Source organism: Mobula hypostoma, chromosome 2 (assembly GCF_963921235.1).
Source record: "Mobula hypostoma chromosome 2, sMobHyp1.1, whole genome shotgun sequence".
NCBI classification, from domain to species: Eukaryota; Metazoa; Chordata; class Chondrichthyes; order Myliobatiformes; family Myliobatidae; genus Mobula; species Mobula hypostoma.
The window spans coordinates 56,753,873-56,781,672 of NC_086098.1; the positions used below are offsets into that span (position 1 = coordinate 56,753,873).

Genomic DNA, 27,800 nt, shown 5'->3' on the forward strand with positions numbered 1-27,800 from the left:
TTAAAAAGTTATAGACAATGCTTCCTTTTGAAGCTACATACAAACATCACACCTGACTTCATCCTTTCCTTCCAACGCCAACATGTCTGAATTGGTATCCACAGCCTTTAGGAATGCAAGTTAAATCCACAGTACTGGCATTTTACATGCTAACATAGAAGACAATTAATATTTATAAAGTATAGATAATACTGTCTTCGAAACTACAGCATCTGGTCAAACTACGGCACCAGAAGCATCTGGTATTCACACCGTTTTTAGGAAGCACATTGTTGTGGACTCAATCCACAGTACTTTGTCAAATAGAAGTCTGGCAGCCAAAGTCATTTAAGTGTAAACGAATCATCTACCCAAAAAACTCACTCTAACACAAGATGTAATAATACATATGAGTCTGGTTATTTAAGATTGTTATATTAGCAACAGAAATGCTTTCATAATAGAAGAAACATAAATCCGCCAAACTGAGAATTTTACACATTCGATACCTTTCTAATCTTTGAAGCAGAATTTAGAATTTTTGTTCTGCAGTGAAAGTTAATGTTATTTTTGGAACCTTTTTTTGGTTCTATTTCCACTGGGTTTTGTTGTATCATTTTCTAAGGAAGTTGTTTTCAACTTGTGAATCAATTAGTAATATTACTACATTTGAGCTGGAAGATTGTGTGTTTACGTCACTGTCCAAACATTGAGCACAAATGTAGGCTGTGGTTCTAGTGCATAACAGAGGCTGTGTTACATTGTTTGAGGTGCTTTCTTTCACATCAGATGTTTAATTGGACAGATGCGATGGATACTACAGCATTGTATTGCTGATGAGTTCACATTAGTATTCTGGCTATTTTTTCCTTTCCAGTTGGCATTTAAAAAATATCCATTCATGTACATATATTCTCCCACAAATGTTCATGTAAGTAAATAGCAGCTGCTGTTCATAGATCATGATTTCTGGATCTTTTATCATCTTGCTCATTATAGTTAATTTTTCTATCACCTTTTGGTATCTGTGCTAAACAACTAGTATACTTTTGTATCCTGTAATGAAAGGCACTTGCTTGTGAAAAGATATCACACGTTTGTGATGGTCAAGTACTTTTTCAGGTGTGAACTTGCTATCTTTATTATTAATGATGATAGTGATCACGTAAATGACTTGGTGCATTAGCTTTGCAGTTACAAAAGTAATACAGTACTCCTACCCTTCAATTTTAACTGTTTAGCTTAATGAATAAATTCAGTCAGCATTATTAACACTATTTTCTTTCTTTTTAGCTCCCTTCAAGTTTATACTTCAATATGTTGGACACAGGTAACTATAGCTGTTCATTTCCTTGCATTTTCTCCTCCTTTGAGGCATTAGGTGGTTGATTCTGTTTCAGCTATTTTAGTAATATTATTGATTATTATACTGAAGGTATTAGAAACAGAATCACAGAGAGCCTACAACACAATACAGGCCCTTCGGCCCGAAAAGCTGTGCCAAACATGACCTTACCTTAGAAATTACCTAGGGTTACCCATAGCCCTCTATTTTTCTGAGCTCCATGTACCTATCCAGGAGTCTCTTAAAAGACCCTATTGTATTTACCTCCACCACCATCGCCGGCAGCCCATTCCATGCACTCACCACTCTCTGCATAAAAAAACAACTTACTCCTGACATCTCCTCTGTACCTACTTCCAAGCACCTTAAAATTGTGCCCTCTCATGGCAGCCACAGTATTTTGATAACTCTGACAGGGTTTCTTGTCTATTTAATCTGACATGGTATACTATAATTTTTTTTTATTGGTAAATTTTGTGTTCCATTTTGATCACTTTTAAGCATCAACACCAATTGACTGTTCCTTTTAATTGTAATACTTTTGCATTGATATAGTGTTTAATATGACTGATTTCTTAATAGGATTAAGATATTTTTTAATAATCACTTTTTGAATTCTCTTCCCTGTAGCTCTTCCAGGTCTTTGCTCTCTCCTAGTTTTTTCCAGCTGGTTGCAAAACAGATCACCTGGCAGCTTGTTGTAACCAGGTAATTAATGGTATTTTTAAGTTTTATTACCCTTTCATACATGAACATAGAATAGTACAGCACAGTACAGGCCCTTCGGCCCACAACGTTGTGCCGACCCTCAAACCCTGCCTCCCATATAAGCCCCCACCTTAAATTCCTCCATATACCTGTCTAGCAGTCTCTCAAACTTCATTAGTGTATCTGCCTCCACCACCGACTCAGGCAGTGCATTCCACGCACCAACCACTCTCTGAGTAAAAAACCTTCCTCTAATATCCCCCTTGAACTTCCCACCCCTTACCTTAAAGCCATGTCCTCTTGTATTGAGCAGTGGTGCCCTGGGGAAGAGGCGCTGGCTATCCACTCTATCTATTCCTCCTATTATCTTGTACACCTCTATCATGTCTCCTCTCATCCTCCTTCTCTCCAAGGAGTAAAGCCCTAGCTCCCTTAATCTCTGATCATAATGCATACTCTTTAAACCAGGCAGCATCCTGGTAAATCTCCTCTGTACCCTTTCCAATGCTTCCACATCCTTCCTATAGTGAGGTGACCAGAACTGGACACAGTACTCCAAGTGTGCCTAACCAGAGTTTTATAGAGCTGCATCATTACATCGCGACTCTTAAACTCTATCCCTCGACTTATGAAAGCTAACACCCCATAAGCTTTCTTAACTACCCTATCCACCTGTGAGGCAACTTTCAGGGATCTGTGGACATGTACCCTGAGATCCCTCTGCTCCTCCACACTACCAAGTATCCTGCCATTTACTTTGTACTCTGCCTTGGAGTTTGTCCTTCCAAAGTGTACCACCTCACACTTCTCCGGGTTGAACTCCATCTGCCACTTCTCAGCCCACTTCTGCATCCTATCAATGTCTCTCTGCAATCTTTGACAATCCTCTACACTATCTACAACACCACCAACCTTTGTGTCACCTGCAAACTTGCCAACCCACCCTTCTACCCCCACATCCAGGTCGTTAATAAAAATCACGAAAAGTAGAGGTCCCAGAACAGATCCTTGTGGGACACCACTAGTCACAATCCTCCAATCTGAATGTACTCCCTCCACCACCACCCTCTGCCTTCTGCAGGCAAGCCAATTCTGAATCCACCTGGCCAAACTTCCCTGCCTTCTAACTTTCTGAATAAGCCTACCGTGTGGAACCTTGTCAAATGCCTTACTAAAATCCATATAGATCACATCCACTGCACTACCCTCATCTATATGCCTGGTCACCTCCTCAAAGAACTCTATCAGGCTTGTTAGACACGATCTGCCCTACACAAAGCCATGCTGACTGTCCCTGATCAGACCATGATTCTCTAAATGCCTATAGATCCTATCTCTAAGAATCTTTTCCAACAGCTTTCCCACCACAGACGTAAGGCTCACTGGTCTATAATTACCCAGACTATCCCTACTACCTTTTTTGAACAAGGGAACAACATTCGCCTCCCTCCAATCCTCCGGTACCATTCCCGTGGACAACGAGGACATAAAGATCCTAGCCAGATGCTCAGCAATCTCTTCTCTTGCCTCGTGGAGCTGCCTGGGGAATATTCCGTCAGGCCCCGGGGACTTATCTGTCCTAATGTATTTTAACAACTCCAACACCTCCTCTCTCTTAATATCAGCATGCTCCAGAACATCAACCTCACTCGTATTGTCCTCACCATCATCAAGTTCCCTCTCATTGGTGAATACTGAAGAGAAGTATTCATTGAGGACCTCGCTCACTTCCACAGCCTCCAGGCACATCTTCCCACCTTTATCTCTAATCGGTCCTACCTTCACTCCTGTCATCCTTTTTTTCTTCACATAATTGAAGAATGCCTTGGGGTTTTCCTTTACCCTATTTGCCAAGGCCTTCTCATGCCCCCTTCTTGCTCTTCTCAGCCCCTTCTTAAGCTCCTTTCTTGCTTCCCTATATTCCTCAATAGACCCAGCTGATCCTTGCTTCCTAAACCTCATGTATGCTGCCTTCTTCCTCCTGACTAGATTTTCCACCTCACTTGTCACCCATGGTTCCTCACCCTACCATTCTTTATCTTCCTCACCGGGACAAATTTATCCCTTACATCCCGCAAGAGATCTCTAAACATCGACCACATGTCCATAGTACATTTCCCTGCAAAAACATCATCCCAATTCACACCCGCAAGTTCTAGCCTTATAGCCTCATAATTTGCCTTTCCTCAATTAAAAATTTTCCTGTCCTCTTTGATTCTGTCCTTTTCCATGATAATTATAAATGCCAGGGAGCGGTGGTCACTGTTCCCCAGATGCTCACCCACTGAGAGATCTGTGACCTGACCCGGTTCATTACCTAGTACTAGATCTAGTATGGCATTCCCCCTGGTCGGCCTGTCCACATACTGTGACAGGAATCCATCCTGGACACACTTAACAAATTCTGCTCCATCTAAACCCTTGAAACTAATCAGGTGCCAATCAATATTAGGGAAGTTAAAGTCACCCATGATAACAACCCGAGTATTTTTGCACCTTTCCAAAATCTGCCTCCCAATCTGCTCCTCTGCATCTCTGCTGCTACCAGGGGGCCTATAGAATACCCCCAATAGAGTAACTGTTCCCTTCCTGTTCCTGACTTCCACCCATATTGACTCAAAAGAGGATCCTGCTACATTACCCACCCTTTCTGTAGCTGTAGTAGTATCCTTGACCAGTAATGCCACCCCTCCTCCCCTTTTTCCGCCCTCTCTATCCCCTTTAAAGCACTGAAATCCAGGAATTTTGAGAATCCATTCCTGCCCAGGTGCCAGCCAAGTCTCTGTAATGGCCACTACATCATAATTCCATGTATGTATCCAAGCTCTCAGTTCATCACCTTTGTTCCTGATGCTCCTTGCATTGAGGTACACACACTTCAGCCCTTCTACCTTACTGTCTTTACACCGTTTATTCTGAAACAATATTATTTTTATTTTGAATAGTAACTTTGAAACCCTCAAATAATATGTAATAAATCTGTTAACATTTTAATAAAACCCCTTTTTCTGTTCGTCTGCTAAATATTAAATTGATAAAATGAAGGGGAGTGAAAGGGAAAAAACATTGTGAAAATATTGTAAGCACTTAGTATTTTTTCCATGAAAAATGATTACTATCTCAAAGTTAAAGTGGTGAAATGCTTCTCTGATGGAATTTTTTCAGTTTGAGTTTTAACCATGCATTTGACCTTGTGTACAATTGCTGCAATATATGCATATATATTGACCTGATTATAGTGAATCACAGTCCAAAGGGTGCACTAACCTTAAATTGAGGTTGTTTTTCTTCTCATATTAATTATTTTGACTAATAGTACCAATGACCATTTGGGCAGGAATTCAGTATATAATGGCCTCAAAACCTCTAAATGTTGCATATTTTTCATTTGAATGATGAGGTTAATATTGACTTTGCTTTGAATTCATGTAGTTGTAATTTAGACCTTTTGTTAGTACTTTTGAAAGTAATGCATTCTTTTCGGGGTACTGGCAAAAATAATTAGAAATTAGCATTAGAGTTTTATTTTAGTTCTATGCTTTATTCTTGGTTGGTGCGGCGGTAACGAAACTAAATTTCCTTCGGGATTAATGAAGTATATCTATCTATCTATCTAAAATTTGACAATATATTATCTGTTTTTGGACAGCAATGGAAAGTTGCTTGCTGTAGTTCAAGACCAATGCATCGAGATCAGGTACTGTATCATCAAGTCCAAAGGATATGCTACTTCTTGTATCCCTGTTATCCTTTTTTAAGTTTTAATAATTGGTAGCTTCAGGTGAAGTTGTTTCTCTTTTCTACCTATGTGTAAATAGTATGTGCTGTTCAGATCAGTTTTTTAAAAATCTGTCATTTGATGTGAAATTCTTGCTTTGCAGCAGCAATACAGAGCAAAACATAAAAGTAGTATACATTACAAAGTAAATAGTGTGAACTGACAGCAACAATAAGGTAGTACTCGTAGCTTTGTGGACTGTTGTGGAAATGGCCGGTTGGACTGTGTCAGTGTTAATGCTCCCCACAGGTATTTTCCATCTCAATGCAATAAATCCTTTCGGCGCATCATGGATCAGCCATGATGAAGTGGCTGAGAAATTCAATGGGCTGAATGGCCTCTCCCTCAGATGGTGCAGTTTCTGGCAGTGCGCAGATTAACGTGCACAGACAATCTTGTCTGTCATTCCTCCGATTGAACACTGGAAAGCAGCACCAATAGGTAAGGCCAGCCCCCAGCTCAGGATGGACACCATGCTACACCGCCTCCAGTGTCTTCTCTCATGGACTGCAGCAGCAGGCAAGCCCATGGCTTGAGGCCTAGTCCTCAAGGCCACGCCATCTGTTGTGCCACCAAACTAGGGAAACAGGCCTGCGGCATCTTGCATTTTCAATGTCCAACAGGGTCTTGCGATTGGAAGGTAAACATCCAAGACAATACCCACAGTTATACTGCATGCCACCTTCGTGCACAAACTTGATGCCTTCCCGTAGCAGGCAGCAACACGGTCTGCACCCAGTCCAACCTCTACTCCAATGAACAGCTCACTGATGGGGTCGATCTGCAGTGCCCAAAGTTCTTGGAGTCCAGCATTGTCCTGTGATTGGAAAATGATATTTAACAAAGAAAAAAAAACCTTTTGGTTAGCCCTTGAGAAGCCACTGCATCCAAACATGCCACTGTATCATAGGAAAGATACTAGAATGGATAGAGGATTGGCTGATTGCAAGGAGGCAAAGAGTGGGAATAAAGGCAGTATTTTCAGATGGCTGCAGGTGACTCGTGGTACTCCACGGGGGTTGGTGTTGGGACTGCTTTTTACGTTATATATTACATCACTCACAGGACTGTGCAGAGAGTGGTGCAGACAGTTCAGCGCAACTGTAGATGTAAACTTCCCACAATTCAGGACATTTACCAAGGCAGGTGTGTAAAAGGAGCCCGAAGGGTCATTGTAGACTCGAGTCACCCCAACCGCAAACTGTTCCAGCTGCTGCCATCCAGGAAACGGTACCGCAGCATAAAACCCTGGACCAACAGGCTCCGGGACAGCTTCTTCCACCAGGCCATCAGACTGATTAACTCATGCTGACACAACTGTATTTCTACGTTATGTTGACTATCCTGTTGTACATAATATTTATTATAAATTACTATAATTGCACATTTGAACGGGGATGTAATGTAGAGATTTTTACTCATGTATATGAAGGATGTAAGTAATAAAGTCAATTCAATTCAATTCAATTCAGTGATTTGGATGATGGAATTGATGGCTTTGTGGCCCAGTGTGCAGACGATACGAAGATAGGTGGAGGGGGCAGGTAGTGTTGAAACATAGAAACATAGAAAATAGGTGCAGGAGTAGGCCATTTGGCCCTTTGAGCCTGCACCGGCTGATCATCCAACTCAGAACCCTGTACCAGCCTTCCCTCCATACCCCCTGATCCCTTTAGCCACAAGGGCCATATCTAACTCCCTCTTAAATATAGCCAATGAACTGGCCTCAACTGTTTCCTGTGGCAGAGAATTCCACAGATTCACCACTCTCTGTGTGAAGAAGTTTTTCCTAATCTCGATCCTAAAAGGCTTCCCCTTTATCCTCAAACTGTGACCCCTCATTCTGGACTTCCCCAACATCAGGAACAATCTTCCTGCATCTAGCCTGTCCAATCCCTTTAGGATTTTATATGTTTCAATAAGATCCCCCCTCAATCTTCTAAATTCCAACGAGTATAAACCTAGTCGATCCAGTCTTTCCTCATATGAAAGTCCTGCCGTCCCAGGAATCAATCTGGTGAATCATCTTTGTACTCCCTCTATGGCAAGAATGTCTTTCCTGAGATTAGGGGACCAAAACTGCACACAATACTCTAGGTGTGGTCTCACCAAGGCCTTGTACAACTGCAGTAGTACCTCCCTGCTCCTGTACTCGAATCCTCTCGCTATAAATGCCAGCATACCATTCGCCTTTTTCACTGCCTGCTGTACCTGCATGCCCACTTTCAATGACTGGTGTATAAGATGACACCCAGGTCTCGTTGCACCTCCTCTTTTCCTAATCGGCCACCATTCAGATAATAATCTGTTTTCCTGTTCTTGCCACCAAAGTGGATAACCTCACATTTATCCACATTAAATTGCATCTGCCATGAATTTGCCCACTCACCTAACCTATCCAAGTCACCCTGCATCCTCTTAGCATCCTCCTCACAGCTAACACTGCCGCCCAGCTTCGTGTCATCCGCAAACTTGGAGATGCTGCATTTAATTCCCTCATCTAAGTCATTAATATATATTGTAAACAACTGGGGTCCCAGCATTGAGCCTTGTAGTACCCCACTAGTCACTGCCTGCCATTCTGAAAAAGTCCCGTTTATTCCCACTCTTTGCTTCCTGTCTGCCAACCAATTCTCTATCCACATCAATACCATACTCCGAATACCGTGTGCTTTAAGTTTGCACACTAATCTCCTGTGTGGGACCTTGTCAAAAGCCTTTTGAAAATCCAAATATACCACATCCACTGGTTCTCCCCTATCCACTCCAGGGAGGCTGCAGAAGGTCTTAGATAGATTAGGAGAATGGGCAAAGACGTGGCAATGGATTAGCGTCAGGAAGTGTATGATCATGCACTTTGGTAGAAGGAACAAAAGCATAGGTTATTTTCTAAATGGGCAGAAAGTTAAAAAATCCAAGGTGCAAAGGGTCTTGGATGTCCTTGTGCAGGATTCCCTGAAGGTTTACTTGCAGTTGAGTTGGTGGTGAGGAAGGTAAGTACAATATTAGCATCCATTTTGAGAGGGCTGGTATATAAGAGCAAGAATGTAATGCTGAGGTTTTATAAGGCACTGGTGATAAAAATGATTCTGGGAATAAAAGGCTTATTGCTTGAGGTCTGTTTGATGGCCCTGGATCAGTATTCATTGGAGTTTAGAAAAATGAGGGGGGAATCTCTTTGAAACTTATCCAATGTTGAAAGCCCTAGATCAGGTAAATGTGGAGAGGATGTGTCCCATAGTGGGGGAATCTCGGATCAAAGGATAGAGATGAGGAAGAGTTCCTTTAGCCAAAGGGTGTTGAATCTTTGGAACTCATTGGCACATGTGGCTGTTGAGGCCAAGTAATTGAGTCTATTTAAGCCGGAGGTTTATCGGTTCATGAAAGGGGTTACGGGGAGAAGGCAGGAGAATAGGTTAAGAGGGCAAATAGTTCAACCATGATGAAATGGTGGGGCAGTATTACAATTCATCTCCTCTTTGTCTTTCAATTTTTGTTTCTGTTCTTAAGGTGATTACTAATGATGGTTTTGCTTCTGGGCATAGTCCCCGTTTTCTTAAGTAGATTTTCTCTTTGAGCCTAGTCTATGAATGTCACAGATTATTCCTGTGTGGGATATCAAAGGGAAAGATTATGTCATCCTTGTCCAAAGCCCCCTTCCATAAAATTTCGAGAGGTTACCAAAAACTGAAAACCTGATTGTTTTTATTTTGTCTATTTTCTCTCAATTTGGAGACACTAAGATTAATTGGCTTGGTTTGGGCCCCCTCAGAGGTCAACTAACATAATGTGGAGATGAGCATAATAACAAATCCTGACCACTTAAGCCAATTCATACATTGTGCCACACAAAGTTATTTTTTATCATTCAGTTTACATGGATTTCTTAAATGATTATGGGATCACACTCACCAATAAGGTTATTGACAGCATCTGTCATCTGACATGTACCTGGCCCTGACACACCTTAAAAAAAAAAAATCAAGAACACGGGTCAGATTGCTGTTTCTGGATTTCATTTTGGCATCCAACACTGTTGTCCCACAGACCTTGGTGAACAAACTCCTCCTCCTCGGTCTAAGTACACTGCCGTGCAGTTGGGTGTTGGACTTCTTAACCAATAGACCTCAGATATTCAGGATGCATAACTGCTCCCCTCCCTATCATCTTCAACACAGGTGCCCCCAAGAGTATGTGTTGTGTCCATTGCTGCACAGTCTGCTCACACACAACTGCATGAGTAATCACATTGTCAAGTTTGCTGATGACACGATAGTAGTGGGGCTCAACACCAACAGCGATGAGATGGCTCACAAAAAGGAGGTGGAAGAGCTTGAGGGCTGTTGCTAAGCAAATACCCTCTTCCTCAATGCCAACAATACAAAGGAGATAGTTATCGACATCCGGAGAACTCGCACCACTCACGTTCTTCTTTACAACAACAACACAGCAGTGGGAACTGCGAGCAGTTTTGAACTCCTGGGAGTGCACCTCGCACAACCTTTCCTGGCCCCAGAACACATCCTGCACAATCATGAAAGCACACCAGTGCCTCTACTTTCTGAGAAGGCTGAAATGAACTGGACTATACCTATCTATACTCATAAACTACTGCAGATGCACAGTGGAGAGCATCCCAACATGTTGCAGCACTGCATGGTATGGAAGCTGCACTGTGGTAGACAGGAAGGCTTTACAACAGGTAGTCGAGACTGCCCAACGCATTACTGGCACCAGCCGACTGCCCCTCCTCCCTTACGTATACAGAAAACTGCTGGGAAAAGCCCAGCAATATCATTAAGGATCCCACCCACCCTGCTCATGGTTGCTCATGGACTGTTTGTACGTAGCATCCTTGCCAGAACCACCAAACTCAATAGAGTTACTTTTTCCTGAGCAGTAAGGCTGATAAACATCTTCCATCTACTAATCCACCACTACTACCGTATCATCCTGTTCAAGTTGTCTTATGTACAGACGTTCCTGTACCTAGCATCACTTTATATACATAGAATCAATCTATGTACCATAAGCTATTATAATCAAAATAAGTTATCTGATGTATTTATATTTGTTATGTTTATTTGTGCTGCATTGGATCCGGTCTAAGAATGTACTGAAAATGACATTAAACAATCTTAAAGCTTAAATCTTGATTAAAAAATTAGGTGACTCTTTTCCTAATCTTTGCAAAATGTTTTACAGATCTGCAAAAGATGAATTTGGCTCTGTCATTGGAAAATGTATAGGTAACACACTTGTAACTTTTGATTAATTATTGTGCCTAAAGATTCTGCAGCTAAAAGGGTGGTGGAAGCTGAGATTTACTTGTTAGCTGAACCTGGGTTTGTGATAACCAATATTTACTTTGAAGCAGGTCAGCTTCTGGTTATCCTCCCAAATCTTATCTTTCTGTAGCTTAATTGCCACATGAAAATCGTCTTTATGGCATCTTACATTTTTAATTGGGGCAAGCACAGCCCACTGCATACCATCTGGTCAGGTAATCTGCAAAGGCTGTGTTAAAGCTGGAATTTCTTTAATTGAATTTGATAATCTTCAATATGTCGCATACTTATAGGGGACAGACAGATCCACTTGATAAGTATTTGAAAGAGAAACATAATGTTGGCAGAGACGGGCGGGCATGGGATGTAGTTGGAGGGGTTGGTGGGTGGGAGAATAGATTGTTCATTTGTTTAAATATCAATTTGTACCATTATCTGAAATATTTTTTTTCAACTCCTAGATATTAGTCCTGAGTGTTATTTTGTTGGCTGTGAAGAATGTCACCACTGGCGTTATATACAGTGCTTTTTAACAATTTCAATGCTGTATATTCTTTGAATTATGTAATAACCTAAGCATGGTGATAGCCATCTGCTTTGATGATAACATGGAACATTAACTACTGCAAGCTGGACTTGGATAATTGCCTTCTTTGATAATGAGTACTACAGTTGTTTTCGTGAAGTAGACAGAGAGATATTAGCTGAATCAGAGTAGAGTTACTGTTCATGGATCTGCTTCAAGAAAATACCACCACTATAGAAATGAACCAGTTAATAATGGTTTATTTTTACAGCAGTTATTTAGGAGTGCACTTTATTTTTTTAAAAAAGCTTTTATTTTCATAGCATACAACTTTGAAGTACTTAATAATGAGCCTTTATTACAAAAGTTGAGAAGTTCACTTCTTGTTTTTATTTCTAGTTCCAAAGGATCCTTACCCTCAGTGGCGTCGTGTGACATGGAGTCACGATTGTACATTGCTGGCTTATGCTGAGAGCTCAGGCACAGTGAGAGTGTTTGACTTGATGGGCAGTGAACTCTTCGTAATTTCACCGGTACTACTAATGTTTATCTTCTAATGTGATTGCGTAAAATGGTATTTGAAAACATCATTTTCCCAGCTAAACATTTATTTTATTGGAGGCATATTTCTGGTTGATAAAAATATTAAAAAGATGAGTTTCTGGATCAAAAAGTGTAATTTACAATGTTTTCAGAAAAAATAAAGATACTGTTATCAATTTTATGATTATAATTGGGATAATAGCAAGTAATAACTTAGTAGAAGCAAATTCAATGTATTCATACCGTACGTCAGGGCAAGGTGAAACAACGGGCAGACATTTCGAGTTTGTGCCTTATCTGTGTGACCATAAGTTTTCTTTGGGTTCTGTGCTTTGCTGCTATGTCCCAAAATATATGGGTTGGAATCTTGGGGAGTTGACAAGTATGTGGGGGAGAATGAGATGGGATTAGAGTAAGTGAATGCATGACTGACTTTATTTCATTTTACCACTTGGGACAGTAGTTCATCCAGAATGTTGTGGTGTAACCTGCTCCAAAGCCAAGTATAACATTTTAAGGAAATAATCATTAAATTGAGGGGAAGGCGAAAACAGTGATTGGAAAAACTGCAGTGTATTGAAAACTTTGTTTCTTGTTAAACCTATAAATTTTGTGGAGAGAGTGTGGATGTTTTCTCTGTTTTAATGAAATAAGTAGCCTACAAATGACCTGTTTTTCAAATGATTTTAAGCCTACTAGCTTTGCAGGCGACCTCAGTCATGCTGTGGCAGGGTTGATCTTCCTGGAGTCCACTGATTCTGCTCAGTACTCAGCAGAACTTCTGGTAGTCAACTACCGTGGTCAGCTGAAGAGCTATTTGGTCAGGTAAAGTCTTGATATTTGATATTAATCTGCACCCTGTTTTGCTGCACAGCACTCTAATCTAAATTTGACTCCACGTGTACCAATCATGTGAAGCCATTAACTGTCTAACTTTTATGTTCATAGACATAATTTCCATTTCCAAAAACAAATTGTTTTGATGGCAGGTACACACATTTATAATTGGTGTCCAAATCCAATATATCAATAAAGTTCTTCATAAACTAAGGTGGGTCCTTTCTGGGTGAAGTCAAAAATCAACTCTTTTTGTTTTACTTTTTGGCATTGAGCAATCTGCAGGTTAGAAATTGAAAGTAACTGGAGTATTTATTTATTTATTTTCAGTATTTGCCCAGATCCATCAATTCTATCTGCTTCTGCCAACTCTATCAAGCTGCATAAAGATTTCACATATTTCAATAGGGTTTGATTTAAAAAAAATAGTCCAGCGAGTATAGGGCTAGTCCGTTTAGTCTCTGCTCGTCCAACAAACTTGGTATTATTTGTTGAGTATCACGCTGGTGAACCTTTACTTTACTTCTAGCTCAATTTTATCCTTTCTTCGACCTATCCTCTATATCCTAGGTGCAGACTCAACAAGGCATATATAATTAGTGCAAGATATGTTGTTACACTCAAATCCTCTTGCAATAAAGACCAGCATATTATTTAGCTTGCTGTACTACATGTTAACTTGCTGTTGTTCATGCAGAAAGACACGCACATTCTTTGAACACCAGCATCTTTCAACTTTTCAGCATTTAAATTTTGCCTTTTTTTTTGCTGGTTAATGATTTATTTTGGTGATAAAACGTGGAGTAGGCCCTTCCACCCCTTTGAGCCGCGCCACCCCAGTAAGCCCCAACAGCCCCGAATTAATCCAAACCTCATAACAGAATAATTTGCAATGACAAATTAACTTACCACTGCGCAACACCTGGGAAAAACTCATGCATTCCACAGGGAGGATGTACAGAGACTTCTTACTGATGGCACCAGACTTGAACAACAAACTCCGATGCTATGAAATATCTTATGTTACCATATGATATTCTATCTAGCATGTTTCTTTTCTCTCTATTAGCAAATCCCTCAGTCCCCACCAATATATTATCACCAGTATTATGCACTTCAGTAGAAACTTGTATAACATGGGTTTCATTGCAAAACCAATCCATAAGTATTGTGGTCCATTGAATTTATTAAATAGAGCACTTCTATAAATGCAAAGTTGTTACTGTTTATTTAAGCATCAAATTAAACCAGCAATCCAGTATGCTTATTGCCTCCTTTAATGGGAATCTATACATAAATAAGTAACCATGCTTCAGAACTTTAGCTGTGTTTTAACACCAAAGCTTTCTGACATTGGTGTAGTTAAACCTGGTAGTAGTACGTAATTTGGGCACTGATTTCCATATTTATCTCTAAATGTGTCAAGCTAGAAGTTGTTATCTGATTTCTTCCTTGATGATCATATTTGTTTACAGATGCTACTTTTTATTTTTGCTTCAAAATTAATGCAAATGTTTTGAAACTTCCCCAAAACCTGAAGCTCTTGGGTCTTTATTTCTCTCTGTCCAGTGTTGGAACCAATCAACCTTTCCAAGAAAAACACAGCTTCAACTTTAACAACTATATTTCTCATGGTGTAATTACAGTGATCTACCATTCTGGTCACAGGTAAACTTTTTTTTATATTTATAATTCTAAATGTATCCCTACAAATTAAAAAAAAAACCCTGAAAAATCTTAATCCATTTTAAGCAAATGGTGCGCCTTGTTCATGTGTACTTGACGTACACTGTATATACAGAGTTCAAGAAACAACCTTAGCATGATGGATCCCAAACACCCCAATACATTACAAAACAAATTTTGGGGGTTTAACATATGACTTCCAGAAAATTGTATCACATTTCAAGCACTTTTTGAATCACAAGTTTGATGAGCACCTTAAGTGAAGGCAATGTTAGCATTCAATTCGCGAGAACTAGAATATAAAAGCAGGAATGTAACGCTGAGGCTCCTCATCTAAGAAAGGATGTGTTACCATTAGAGTGGTTCCAAAGGAGGTTCACAAGAATGATTCCAGGAATAAAAGGGTTAACATTTGATGGCTCTGGGCCTCTACTCACTGGAGATCAGAAGAAAGAAGAGGAGGCACATTGAAACCTATTGAATATTGAAAGGCCTAGATAGAATGAATGTGGAGAAGGTGCTTACTATAGTGGGGGAGTCTAGGACCAGATGACATCACCTCAGAATATTAGGACATCCATTTAGAACAGAGATGGGGAGGAATTTTTTCATCCAGAGAGTGGTGAATATGTGGAATTCATTGCCACAGATAGCTGTGGAGGCCAAGTCATTGGCTATATTTAAAGCGGAGGTTGATAGATTCCCAATTAATCAGGGTCTCAAAGGTTACAGGGCAAAGGCAGAAGAATGGAGTTGAGAAGGATAATAAATCAGCCTTGATGAAATGGTGGAGCAAACTCAATGGTCTGAATGGCTTAATTGTGCTCCTATGTCTTAGGGTCTTATGTGGGTGAATGATATACAAATTCACCATGAGATGTTGATTGGTGTTTGCCTTTAGTCAAGTATAATTGCATATGTTTTAGTTTGTAACACTTATTATTCTGCATTAATGTTATTTTTTTCTTTGTACTACTACAATGCACTATGTAATGAAATGATCTGTATGGATGGCATACAAAACGATGTTTTTCACTGTACCTCTGTACATGTGACAACAATAAACCAATTTACCAGTTTTTCCTGTTTCCTTTTTTTTAAGTCCATAGGAAAAACAGCTATTCAGATAAATTTGCACACTTTGTGATTTCTCTTGATGCATTTCAATATAATGTGAACTTAGTAAGTTAACAACTTGCTCTGCCGGTTCAAGGAATCTAAATTCTGATAGAGTATAATGTCAGAAAGTTGAAGCATAAAAGTTGAATTTATCTCCTGTATTCAAATATTTCAACTGTAACTTCCATGACAGCAGGGGAGGAGAGGAATTGAAGGTTGTGGAAGAACTTTGAATTAAATTGTTCAAAGACTTGAAATTAGAAGCTCCATTCGGGTGTCTTAAGATCCAGCGGATAAGAATTTTAACAATCTTCAGTAGTCAACAAAACATTAGTTTGTTTTTCCCTGTGTAATCTTAATTTGGGGAGAAAAAAGTACCCTTGTAATATAATATTATAAATGATTAATTTATAATGTCTGTAAGCAAATGTGAATTTATAAGTCTGAAAATGAAATTTGCTATTTGATACATTTACTTTCCAAACCTTTAACATTTTCTATTTTGCTCGTTCAATCATGCATTCTTAATGTATGATGCCTTATTCTTCCATTTACTCTAATCAATGTATAATTTATAATAATGCAGATTATTGCTAGTTGGTGGCTATGAAACCAATGAAGAAGGACTCTCAAAAGCCACCAGTTATGGAATAACTTCCTGGCGGGTTCTTTCTGGTGCACCTTACTATAAACAAGTCACCAACTATGAAGAGGATGTTGGTGCTGTAAGTGAAAGAATGTCTTTTTTTATCATCCATTTTTGTTTGCTTAATAATTATATGTGAAATGGTTGAATTTCATATCAGAATTGAGAGAATATTGAAGTTAAATTCCTGTGAATTTAATACACTGTATCTGAGCTGTTAATTTTTTTTTGCAGGATTCTTGCACATGAATTTTTTTGTATTTATGTAGTTCAGAATCTCTTTGAAGCATTCCAAATTCCATTTTGAAGTATTTTTCATACATAATCAATATTACTATGTGGGAATACAGAGGGATTGTCATTCCTCTCCATCCTTCAATGGTTCATGCATCTGCAGTTAATGCTGAAATTGTGTGATTGCAGTCCATTTTGAATCTTGTTCCTTTAGGATTCACTGCAGAAGTACCTTGGTATGGGATACGTTATTCACAGATATGCAGCATCTTGAAGACCAAGTATTTGCTCAGTAACAACTGTAACAATTAAATATTCCAGATTTTAAAAAATAATAATTTTAATCTGGCTATTCTCCAGTGATTATTTTTCCAAGGAGCATTTACCTTGTCAGAGGTCTTAAGGTCAAAAAAACTTTTGTATCTTACACAACTTAGTGCTAACAAACCCATCTCACAAAGGCATTTCCAGACCTAGTGTGAAATGTCAAATTAAGCACTCAAAGTCTCACAATATTTTTGAGAATTTCAATAGGATTAATAACTTAATGTTAAAAATTCAAGAAGAAGTATCAAGAAAAGTCTAAAAACACCACAAAATACAGTACTGTATTAAAGTCTTGGATGTCTGTGTGTGTGTGTGTGTGTGTTCCAAACAATTGGAATATTCATTACAGAGTGTCCCAGTGTTCCCTGCTCCATCCCTTCTCCCTTCCTCTTTTCCCAACCATGATTCCTCTCTCCCTCAGTAGAGTCCTCAATCATAATCAGGTTTGCCATCACTCACATTTGTCATGAAATTTGTTATTTACGGCAGCAGGACAGTGCAATGCCAAAAATTATTGCAATACTGTGCAAAAGTCTTAGACACCCTAGCTATATATATTTGGATCTCCCCCTCCACCTCCCACTTTCAAATCTCTTACTAACTCTTCCTTTAGTTAGTCCTGACGAAGGGTCTCGGCCTGAAACGTCGACTGTACCTCTTGCTAGAGATGGGACCTGGCCTGCTGCGTTCACCAGCAACTTTGATGTGTGTTGCTTGAATTTCCAGCATCTGCAGAATTCCTGGGGTGGCAGGACTTTCATATGATGAAAGACTGGATCGACTAGGCTTATACTCGTTGGAATTTAGAAGATTGAGGGGGCATCTTATTGAAACATATAAAATCCTAAAGGGATTGGACAGGCAAGATGCAGGAAGATTGTTCCCGATGTTGGGGAAGTCCAGAACGAGGGGTCACAGTTTGAGGATAAAGGGGAAGCCTTTTAGGACTGAGATTAGGAAAAACTTCTTCACACAGAGCGTGGTGAATCTGTGGAATTCTCTGCCACAGGAAACAGTTGAGGCCAGTTCATTGGCTATATTTAAGAGGGAGTTAGATATGGCCCTTGTGGCTAAAGGGATCGGGGTATGGAGAGAAGGCAGGTACAGGGTTCTGAGTTGGATGATCAGCCATGATCATACTGAATGGCGGTGCAGGCTCGAAGGGCTGAATGGCCTACTCCTGCACCTATTTTCTATGTTTCTATGTTTCGAATTCCTCTTGTTTATATATATGTGCTGTAGACTTTTGCACAGTACTGTATGTACAGTACATTCTGGTTAATTGGGACACATCAGGACCAGTACATTCTAGCTCAGTTAAGCAGTTGCCAATTAGCTGAAGTTTCATGGAAATAGTTTAAAAAGTTATAAAAAGACAAAATACCATCTAACTGATTAAGAAATTATGTATTTAAATAAAATACAGAATAAATTAGAACACTACCAGTACTCCTGCAGCATGATACAAATGTGTATTAGTTCCTTATAGTTGTTGATGAAAGTTTTCATCCAGTTTACATTGCCGTGTTCTTTTGATTGACTGTAAATTGATAAAATCATCACAGACACTGAGCAGATGATGGACTGCTTTCATTGGCTTTTTGCATGAAGTAACGTTGTAATCTAACAATAAATTTCCAGATGATGATGAGTGGTGCTGGGCAGATGGCCTTTAATTTGGTCCAGTAGGGTAATTCTTTTTCAGCTCGTGTCAAATATTTTTCTGGCATTTTGGCAAAGGTATGAATATTATTTTTAAATCAAAATAAAAGCAACAAAAAGAAGGAGAATCCTATCTGCAGGCTGAGAATAAATGGGGAAGACATAAAACAAGTACAGAACTTTTGCTACTTAGGAAGCTGCATGACATCAGATGGCAGGTGCGACATGGACATCAAAAGAAGAATAGGGATGGCAAAAGGCACCTTTACAAGAATGAAGAGTATACTGACCAATACTAAACTAGGCATGACAACACGCCTCAGAGTACTGAAATGTTACGTTTATCCAGTTATATGGGTCAGAATGTTGGACAATATCTAGTAACATGAGGAAACGAATTGAAGCAGCAGAGATGTGGTTTCTGAGGAGGATGGACAGAATATCATGGACGAAACGAATATCTAACGAAGATGTTATGAACAGAGCAAACATAAAAAGAATGTATGAGATCATGAAAAGGCAACGTAATTTCATTGGACATGTGATTAGGAAAGAGGAGTTAGAATGCATGGTAATTATGGGAATGATTGAAGGGAAGAAAGCAAGAGGAAGACAAAGACCAATGGTGATGGAGACGGCAGCCAGAGAACTGGAAATGAATGCCAATGAATTGATGCACTTGACCCGAAACAGGAGTGTGTGGGTCATGGCAGTCAAAGCTCAAACTGGGCACGACACCTGATGATGATGATGAAAAACAGCATTATCAAAAATCACAGCCTTTGGAATCGGCGAATGCTGGCCCAAGTGGATAACATGAGCACATGCAACTGATGCTATCTTAAAAAAAACTGTTCGCCCTAATCAAGGTTTAGTGTCTACCGGCCACACAACATGCATACAATTGGCGCTAGTTAGAAATTGTTCAGAAACAGTCTCCTGTCCCGATTAAGTGGCATTGTGTCCCAAATAAGTGGCTGTCCCGTTTAACCAGAATCCACTGTATTTTAAAACAAGCTAAAGTAGCAGACCATTAGGGATTTTTAAAAAATTAAATGTTTGTTAGAATTATTGAAGTGTCTAAACTTTTAAGCTTAATAAACTAAGGCTTTTATTGTTGATTCCTTATATTTCTTCTCAGGTTTGGTGTTGGATTATTCTTTTTACCTAAAACATGGGTGTAGGACATGTACCCTGTATCCTCATCAATAGACACTGCACTCCATGCGTGTCTATTGAAGTTTTAAAGTTATTGTTAGAAATGCCTCATTATAAAAGAATTCTTTACTGCAAAGCTTGTTTTCAAAATTTCTGTGTTATTAAATCACGTTTATTAAACTTTCAACAAACATCCATTTTGTTCTTTGCTACCAGTCACAAAGAAGCTTATTACGGATGCTTAGTGTTCGAGCCTTCTGGCGACGGCAACCAGAACAGGTAAGGTTATATGAAAAAATATGATTGTTTGAATTGCTGAGTCAAAGGAATTTTAGTTGCTTGTAGCTCTCATTTGGGAAAGATTATAATGTAGCAATTAATGCTATTTAACGCGATTAAAAGATTATCCTTTTTCTGCATGTGAAGATAGCTACCATTCTCAATTTTCTTTCCTCCTGCTGTTCTTTTTCCAGCATCATGCTCTCTCCCCATCTTCTTAATCTGGCCTTTTCCCACTTCTTTTCCTGTGTGATGAAGAGTCTCAGCTCAAAATGTTAGTAGTTTATGCTGCCTAACCTGATTTATTTCAGCAGTTTTTGAGTGTTACTCTGGATTTCCAGCATCTGAAGAATCTCTTGTGTTTATCATGCACTGTCTTTTGTTTTATTTTCTTCCTCTTGTCTTTCTACACTTCTTCCTCTTTTGTTTTCTCACTGTGTGTATGTCTGCGTAGGTAGACACTTGTGCAGTAGAATTCATTTCATTCCATTTAACCTTCCTCTTTTGTTCTGCTCCTTGGACTTGCTGCACTATATTTTCTTATTCTAGTAGATTTAAGTTTGGATCTATTATCAGCCAAAATAATCTATTGTGCTGGCTCTGTATATCAAGTTGAAAGGACCTCTGCACGAAAACTTGTCTTATCTGGAGTTGGTCATACATTGGAAAGAATGGAACAACAAAAAAAAATTGATAACATTCATTGATTTTGTATTGTGATTAGAACATTTTTACTATAAAGGTTTAAGATTAACCACTAGACATTGGAGCAGAATTAGGCCATTCAGTCCATCAAATCTGCTCTGTCATTCCATCATGGCTGATTTATTATTCTTCTCAACCCAATTCTACTGTCTTCTCTCTGTGACCTTTGATGCCTTGACTAATCAGGAAACTGTCAACCCCCACTTTAAATATACCCGATGACTTGTCCTCCACAGCCATCTGTGGCAATGAATTCCACAGATTTATCACTCTCTGACTAAAGAAATTTCTCTTCCATCTTTGTTCTGAATGGATGACCCTCTATTCTGAGGCTGTAGTCCTAGACTCCCCCACTATCGGAAACATTCCCTCCACATCTATTCTATCTCAGCCATTCAATATTCGATAGGTTCCAATGAAACCCCCCTTCATTCTTCCTGTCTCCAGAGGGTACAGGCCTAGAGACATCAAATGCCTCTTGTACATTAACCCCAAAAATTGGTTTTGCTGCACTCTTTAAAACATAACACATAAAACATAAGCATACTAAGCCATGAATGTAATCATTATTTTCATATCTGTTAATGGGCCACAACTTTTCGGACTGGTCTCCCTGCTCAGAATTGCAGACCTTGATATTGCAAAGCCTGGCCTGAAGCACCCCAGATTTGAGAGTTGAAGTTTGAATTGAAGTGGAGTTTCCATTATCATAATGAAGCATGCCAGCTCCTGCAGAACCCTGAGAACATTAGCATCTTTCTGACTGTTACTGTTAAGGTTCATTTCATAGTGATGACATTTTTTGAATTGTAAAGAAAAAAAGTAAACTAAACTTCTGAAAGAAATGCACAAAAATGTGAAATCGTATTTAAATCACTATGCTGAAGAATCTTAATGCTCAGTTCTGTTGTTGCAACCAATGGTGCAATTAGCTGGCAAATGGTTATTTTGAATCTGTCAGTCCAGCAGCAATGCCCACAAAATATTGGAGGAACCCAGCAGGTTAGGCAGCATCGATGGAGGAAAATGAACAGTTGGCATTCCGTATCTAGACCCTTCATCAGGGCTGGAAAGGAAGAAAGCCAGAATAAGCAGGTCGGTGTGTGGGATGAAAGGGAATGATGTGAGAAGTTAAGAGGTGGTGTTTAGAATAGATAAAGGGCTGAAGAAAAAGAAATCTGACAGGGAAAGAACAAAGGCATGAGGGAAATGGTTACTGGAAGGTAGAGAATTGATGTTCATACTGTCAGATTGTAGACTGCTTAGATGGAATGTGAGGTGTTGCTCCTCCAACCTGGGTCTGGCTTCATTTTAGCAGTAGAGGAGACTATGTCCCTGTTCCTGACTCCACTTTTTTATTCTGGCTTCTATTCCCTTTGCAGTCCTGATGAAGGGACTCTGTCCAAAATATCGACTCTTCATTTCCCTCCATGGATGATACCTGACCTGCTGAGTTCCAACAGCATTTTGTTTGTGTGCTCAGAATTTTCAGCATCTTCAGAATCTCTTGGAGTCAGTCCAGTTCTTGCGTTCGTCATGCATCCTAGTCTGTTGGATAGGCTATTTTGTCTTGAGATTAGTGCATGCAGGCAATTGTTTTCAGGCTATTCTTTGGCTGTTCTCACTCCTGGAGGTCAGCTCTGCCACTGCAGTACAGCTGCACTACCAAAGCCTGTAGTATATTAATCTCCCCTTAATTACACAATGAACAATGATCAAGACATTACATGTGTCTTGCCGCATATATGTTTGGCTTATAGCAAGGTACCGTGGGGTTATACAGGTTCCATTTTGTCACATTACACGATTAAATACATAAAAAGCTCGAAGTTTTGAATATATTTCCACATGTGTGTCCATAAGTTGGAGAGTGCATTACGGACTACTTACCAATTTCTTAACAGCAATTATTTTAGAATAACAAACTCTGGGATCAAAATGTGCATTGATCCATTAAACTTACTATAAAATTATCAACAAAAATGATTTTTTAAGAAATAAATCTTAAAAAAAAATTATTTTCATAGTATAACTGTGGTGCTGATCTGCATTAAGGAGCGGCAGTTCCTGTAGAATTCAGTGACATTCAGTTAAATGGAAAAAAAACCCTCCAGATTATAGGCATCTTGCTTGTTCAGAATTTGCTTCAAAGGACTTGCCATTCAAAAGTTCTGTAGTTCTTGAGACCACCTTTTCAATATGAAACTTGCTAATTGTGACTTTGAAATTTTGAGGTCCGGTTGTTGATCACAATCCAATTAATCAGAATGAAGTTCCGGGTTGCTTTTACAGGATAGATGTTCAACAGTTTCATAACTCTAATAATAATACCATTGAGTGCATATTATTTCAAAGTAAAAGTAGATGACTACTATTGCAAGTTTTCATGGTGATAGACAGCATTTTGCATCTTGGGTCCTTTCTTTGCAGGATGGTGTTTTCAAAATGAGATTATCGCCTGATGGAACACTCCTGGCAGCCATCCATCTCTCTGGGCAACTCACTTTATGGGAAATTCCTTCTTTAAGGCAACAGAAAGAATGGAAACAGGAAATGCAGGTGAAGTTGAGTTTTCAGTCAATACAGAGGGGGAGAAATAATTCCGGGATGTATTGCTTTCAACCAAAACAAGTGATAAATTTGAACTTCCACCTGGGGAAAATGTGTTCTGATTTGAGGAATTTTGGATTCACTTTTACATGGGCATACTGTAAAACTATTTCAAACTAAGCTGTTTTCAGGAAATGTTCCTTAACTTTCATTATGGAAAGTTAAACAATGGAATATAGTGTTTACGGTAGATTCAGCGTAACATAGAAACATAGAAACATTGAAAATAGGTGCAGGAGTAGGCCATTCGGCCCTTCGAGCCTGCACCGCCATTTATTATGATCATGGCTGATCATCCAACTCAGAACCCCGCCCCAGCCTTCCCTCCATACCCCCTGACCCCTGTAGCCACAAGGGCCATATCTAACTCCCTCTTAAACATAGCCAATGAACTGGCCTCAACAGTTTCCTGTGGCAGAGAATTCCACAGATTCACCACTCTCTGTGTGAAGAAGTTTTTCCTAATCTCGGTCCTAAAAGGCTTCCCCTCTATCCTCAAACTGTGACCCCTCGTTCTGGACTTCCCCAATGTCGGGAACAATCTTCCTGCATCTAGCCTGTCCAATCCCTTTAGGATCTTATACGTTTCAATCAGATCCCCCCTCAATCTTCTAAATTCCAACGAGTACAAGCCCAGTTCATCCAGTCTTTCTTCATATGAAAGTCCTGCCATCCCAGGAATCAATCTGGTGAACCTTCTTTGTACTCCCTCTATGGCAAAGATGTCTTTCCTCAGATTAGGGGACCAAAACTGCACACAATACTCCAGGTGTGGTCTCACCAAGGTCTTGTACAACTGCAGTAGTACCTCCCTGCTCCTGTACTCGAATCCTCTCGCTATAAATGCCAGCATACCATTCGCCTTTTTCACCGCCTACTGTACCTGCATGCCCACTTTCAATTACTGGTGTATAATGACACCCAGGTCTTGTTGCACCTCCCCTTTTCCTAATCGGCCACCATTCAGATAATAACCTGTTTTCCTATTTTTGCCACCAAAGTGGATAACTTCACATTTATCCACATTAAATTGCATCTGCCATGAGTTTGCCCACTCACCCAACCTATCCAAGTCACCCTGCATCCTCTTAGCATCCTCCTCACTGCTAACACTGCCACCCAGCTTCGTGTCATCTGCAAACTTGGAGATGCTGCATTTAATTCCCTCATCCAAGTCATTAATATATATTGTAAACAACTGGGGTCCCAGCACTGAGCCTTGCGGTACCCCACTAGTCACCGCCTGCCATTCTGAAAAGGTCCCGTTTATTCCCACTCTTTGCTTCCTGTCTGCTAACCAATTCTCCACCCACACCAATACCTTACCCCCAATACCGTGTGCTTTAAGTTTGCACACTAATCTCCTGTGTGGGACCTTGTCAAAAGCCTTTTGAAAATCCAAATATACCACATCCACTGGTTCTCCCCTATCCACTCTACTAGTTACATCCTCAAAAAATTCTATGAGATTCGTCAGACATGATTTTCCTTTCACAAATCCATGCTGACTTTGTCCGATCATTTCACCACTTTCCAAATGTGCTGTTATCACATCCTTGATAACTGACTCCAGCAGTTTCCCCACCACCGACGTTAGGCTAACCGGTCTATAATTCCCTGGTTTCTCTCTCCCTCCTTTTTTAAAAAGTGGGGTTACATTAGCCACCCTCCAATCCTCAGGAACTAGTCCAGAATCTTAACGAGTTTTGAAAAATTATCACTAATGCATCCACTATTTCTTGGGCTACTTCCTTAAGCACTCTGGGATGCAGACCATCTGGCCCTGGGGATTTATCTGCCTTCAATCCCTTCAATTTACCTAACACCACTTCCCTACTAACATGTATTTCGCTTAGTTCCTCCATCTCACTGGACCCTCTGTCCCTTACTATTTCTGGAAGATTATTTATGTCCTCCTTAGTGAAGACAGAACCAAAGTAATTATTCAATTGGTCTGCCATGTCCTTGCTCCCCATAATCAATTCACCTGTTTCTGTCTGCAGGGGACCTACATTTGTCTTTACCAGTCTTTTCCTTTTTACATATCTATAAAAGTTTTTACAGTCCGTTTTAATGTACCCCGCCAGTTTTCTCTCATAATCTTTTTTCCCCTTCCTAATTAAGCCCTTTGTCCTCCTCTGCTGAACTCTGATTTTCTCCCAGTCCTCAGGTGAGCCACTTTCTCTGGCTAATTTGTATGCTTCTTCTTTGGAATTGATACTATCCTTAATTTCTCTTGTCAGCCGCGGGTGCACTACCTTCCTTGATTTATTCTTTTGCCAAACTGGGACGAACAATTGTTGTAGTTCATCCATGCAACCTTTAAATGCCTGCCATTGTATATCCACCGTCAATCCTTTAAGTGTCATTTGCCAGTCTATCTTAGCTAATTCACGTCTCATACCTTCAAAGTTACCCCTCTTTAAGTTCAGAACCTTTGTTTCTGAATTAACTATCTCACTCTCCATATTAATGAAGAATTCCACCATATTAACACATACTTAATATTTCTTACAAGATAAAAGGAGGTCATTTATGCCTTTATTCAGAATCAGAATCAGGTTTATTTTCACCGGCATGTGATGTTAACTTAGCAGTAGTAGTTCAATGTAATACATAATATAGAAGAAAAAAAAACCAAATTAAAATAATAATAATAATTAATAATAATAATAAATAAGTAAATAGGAACTTGGAAGTATTAATTGGAAACAGATGTTCTCAGGGAAATGAGGCAAATGTTCAGAGGATGTTTGTGTGGCATTCGGCATAGGTACGTTCCAATAAGACAGTGGGAGGATTGTAGGGTACAGGAACCGTGGTGTACAAAGGCTGTTGAAAATCTAGTCAAGAAGAAAAGTAAAGCTTACGAAAGGTTCAAAAAAACTAGGTAATGTTAGCGATCTAGAAGATTATAAGGCTCGCGGGAAGGAGTTTAAGAATGAAATTACGAGAGCCAGAAGGGGCCATGAGACGGCCTTGGCAAGCAAGATTAAGGAAAACCCCAAGGCATTCTACAAGTATGTGAAGAAGTCTTCAGTGTCCTGCCTCAATGACTACCGTCCCGTTGCACTCACATTCATCATCATGAATTGTTTTGAGAGGCTCCTCATGAGGCACATCAAGACGCTGCTGCCCCCCTCACTGGACCCTCTGCAGTTCGTGTACCGTCCCAACCGTTCAACAGACGACACCATTGCCTTCACCCTCCACCTGGCCCTAACCCACCTGGACAAAAAAGACACGTACGTTCGAATGCTGTTCATAGACTTCAGTTCAGCATTCAACGCAATTATTCCCTAGAAACTGATTGGAAGGCTGGGCCTACTGTGTCTGAACACCCCCGTCTGCAGCTGGATCCTAGACTTCCTGACTGGGAGACCTCAGAGAGTCCGGATTGGAAGCAGCATCTCCAACACCATTACACTGAGCACGGGAGCCCCCCCAGGACTGTGTGCTCAGTCCACTGCTGTTCACTCTGCTGACCCACGACTGGGCTGCATCACACAGCTCGAACCACATCATCAAGTTCGCCGGTGACACGACCGTGGTGGGTCTCATCGGCAAGAACGACGAGTCATCATACAGAGAAGAGGTGCAGTTGCTGACAGACTGGTGCAGAGCCAACAACCTGTCTCTGAGATGGTTGATAAACAAAAGAGATGGTTGTTGACTTCAGGAGGACATGGAGCGACCACTCTCCGCTGAACATCGATGACTCCTCCGTAGAGATCGTTAAGAGCACCAAATTTCTTGGTGTTCACCTGGCGAAGAATCTCACCTGGTCCCTCAACACCAGCTCCATAGCAAAGAAAGCCCAGCAGCATCTCTACTTTCTGCGAAGGCTGAGAAAAGTCCATCTCCTACCCTCCATCCTCATCACATTCTACAGAGGTTGTATTGAGAGCATCCTGAGCAGCTGCATCACTGCATCTTCTGGGATTGCAAGACCCTGCAGCGGATAGTGAGTTCAGTTGAGAAGATCATCGGGGTGTCTCTTTGCGCCATTACAGACATTTACACCACACGCTGCATGTGTAAAGCGAACAGCATTATAAAGGACCCCACACACACTCATACAAACTCTTCTCCCTCCTGCCATCTGGCAAAACGCACCGAAACATTTGGGCTGCCACGACCAGACTATGTAACAGTTTCTTCTCCCAAGCCATCAGACTCCTCAATACCCAGAGCCTGGACTGACACCAATCTGCTGCCCTCTACTGTGCTTATTGTCCTGTTTATTATTTATTGTAATGCCTGCATTGTTTTGTGCACTTCATGCAGTCCTGGGTAGGTCTGTAGTCTAGTGTAGTTTTTGTGTTGTTTTACATAGTTCAGTATAGTTTTTGTATTGTTTCATGTAGCAC

General features: G+C 40.1%; 1 protein-coding gene across 3 annotated transcripts in view; it reads left to right on the forward strand.

The window, feature by feature from the left end:
- The window catches only part of nbas (NBAS subunit of NRZ tethering complex), a 322,014-nt gene that overhangs the window by 11,320 nt on the left and 282,894 nt on the right, over positions 1-27,800 (forward strand). For all 3 annotated transcript variants that reach the window (XM_063037332.1, XM_063037350.1, XM_063037341.1), the window contains exons 3-12: positions 1,273-1,309; positions 1,955-2,032; positions 5,682-5,729; positions 11,016-11,059; positions 12,024-12,157; positions 12,859-12,992; positions 14,574-14,672; positions 16,396-16,534; positions 20,053-20,115; positions 23,251-23,379. In XM_063037332.1, the coding sequence (XP_062893402.1) occupies positions 1,273-1,309; positions 1,955-2,032; positions 5,682-5,729; positions 11,016-11,059; positions 12,024-12,157; positions 12,859-12,992; positions 14,574-14,672; positions 16,396-16,534; positions 20,053-20,115; positions 23,251-23,379 (905 nt within the window). The remainder of the gene's footprint in view (positions 1-1,272; positions 1,310-1,954; positions 2,033-5,681; positions 5,730-11,015; positions 11,060-12,023; positions 12,158-12,858; positions 12,993-14,573; positions 14,673-16,395; positions 16,535-20,052; positions 20,116-23,250; positions 23,380-27,800) is intronic.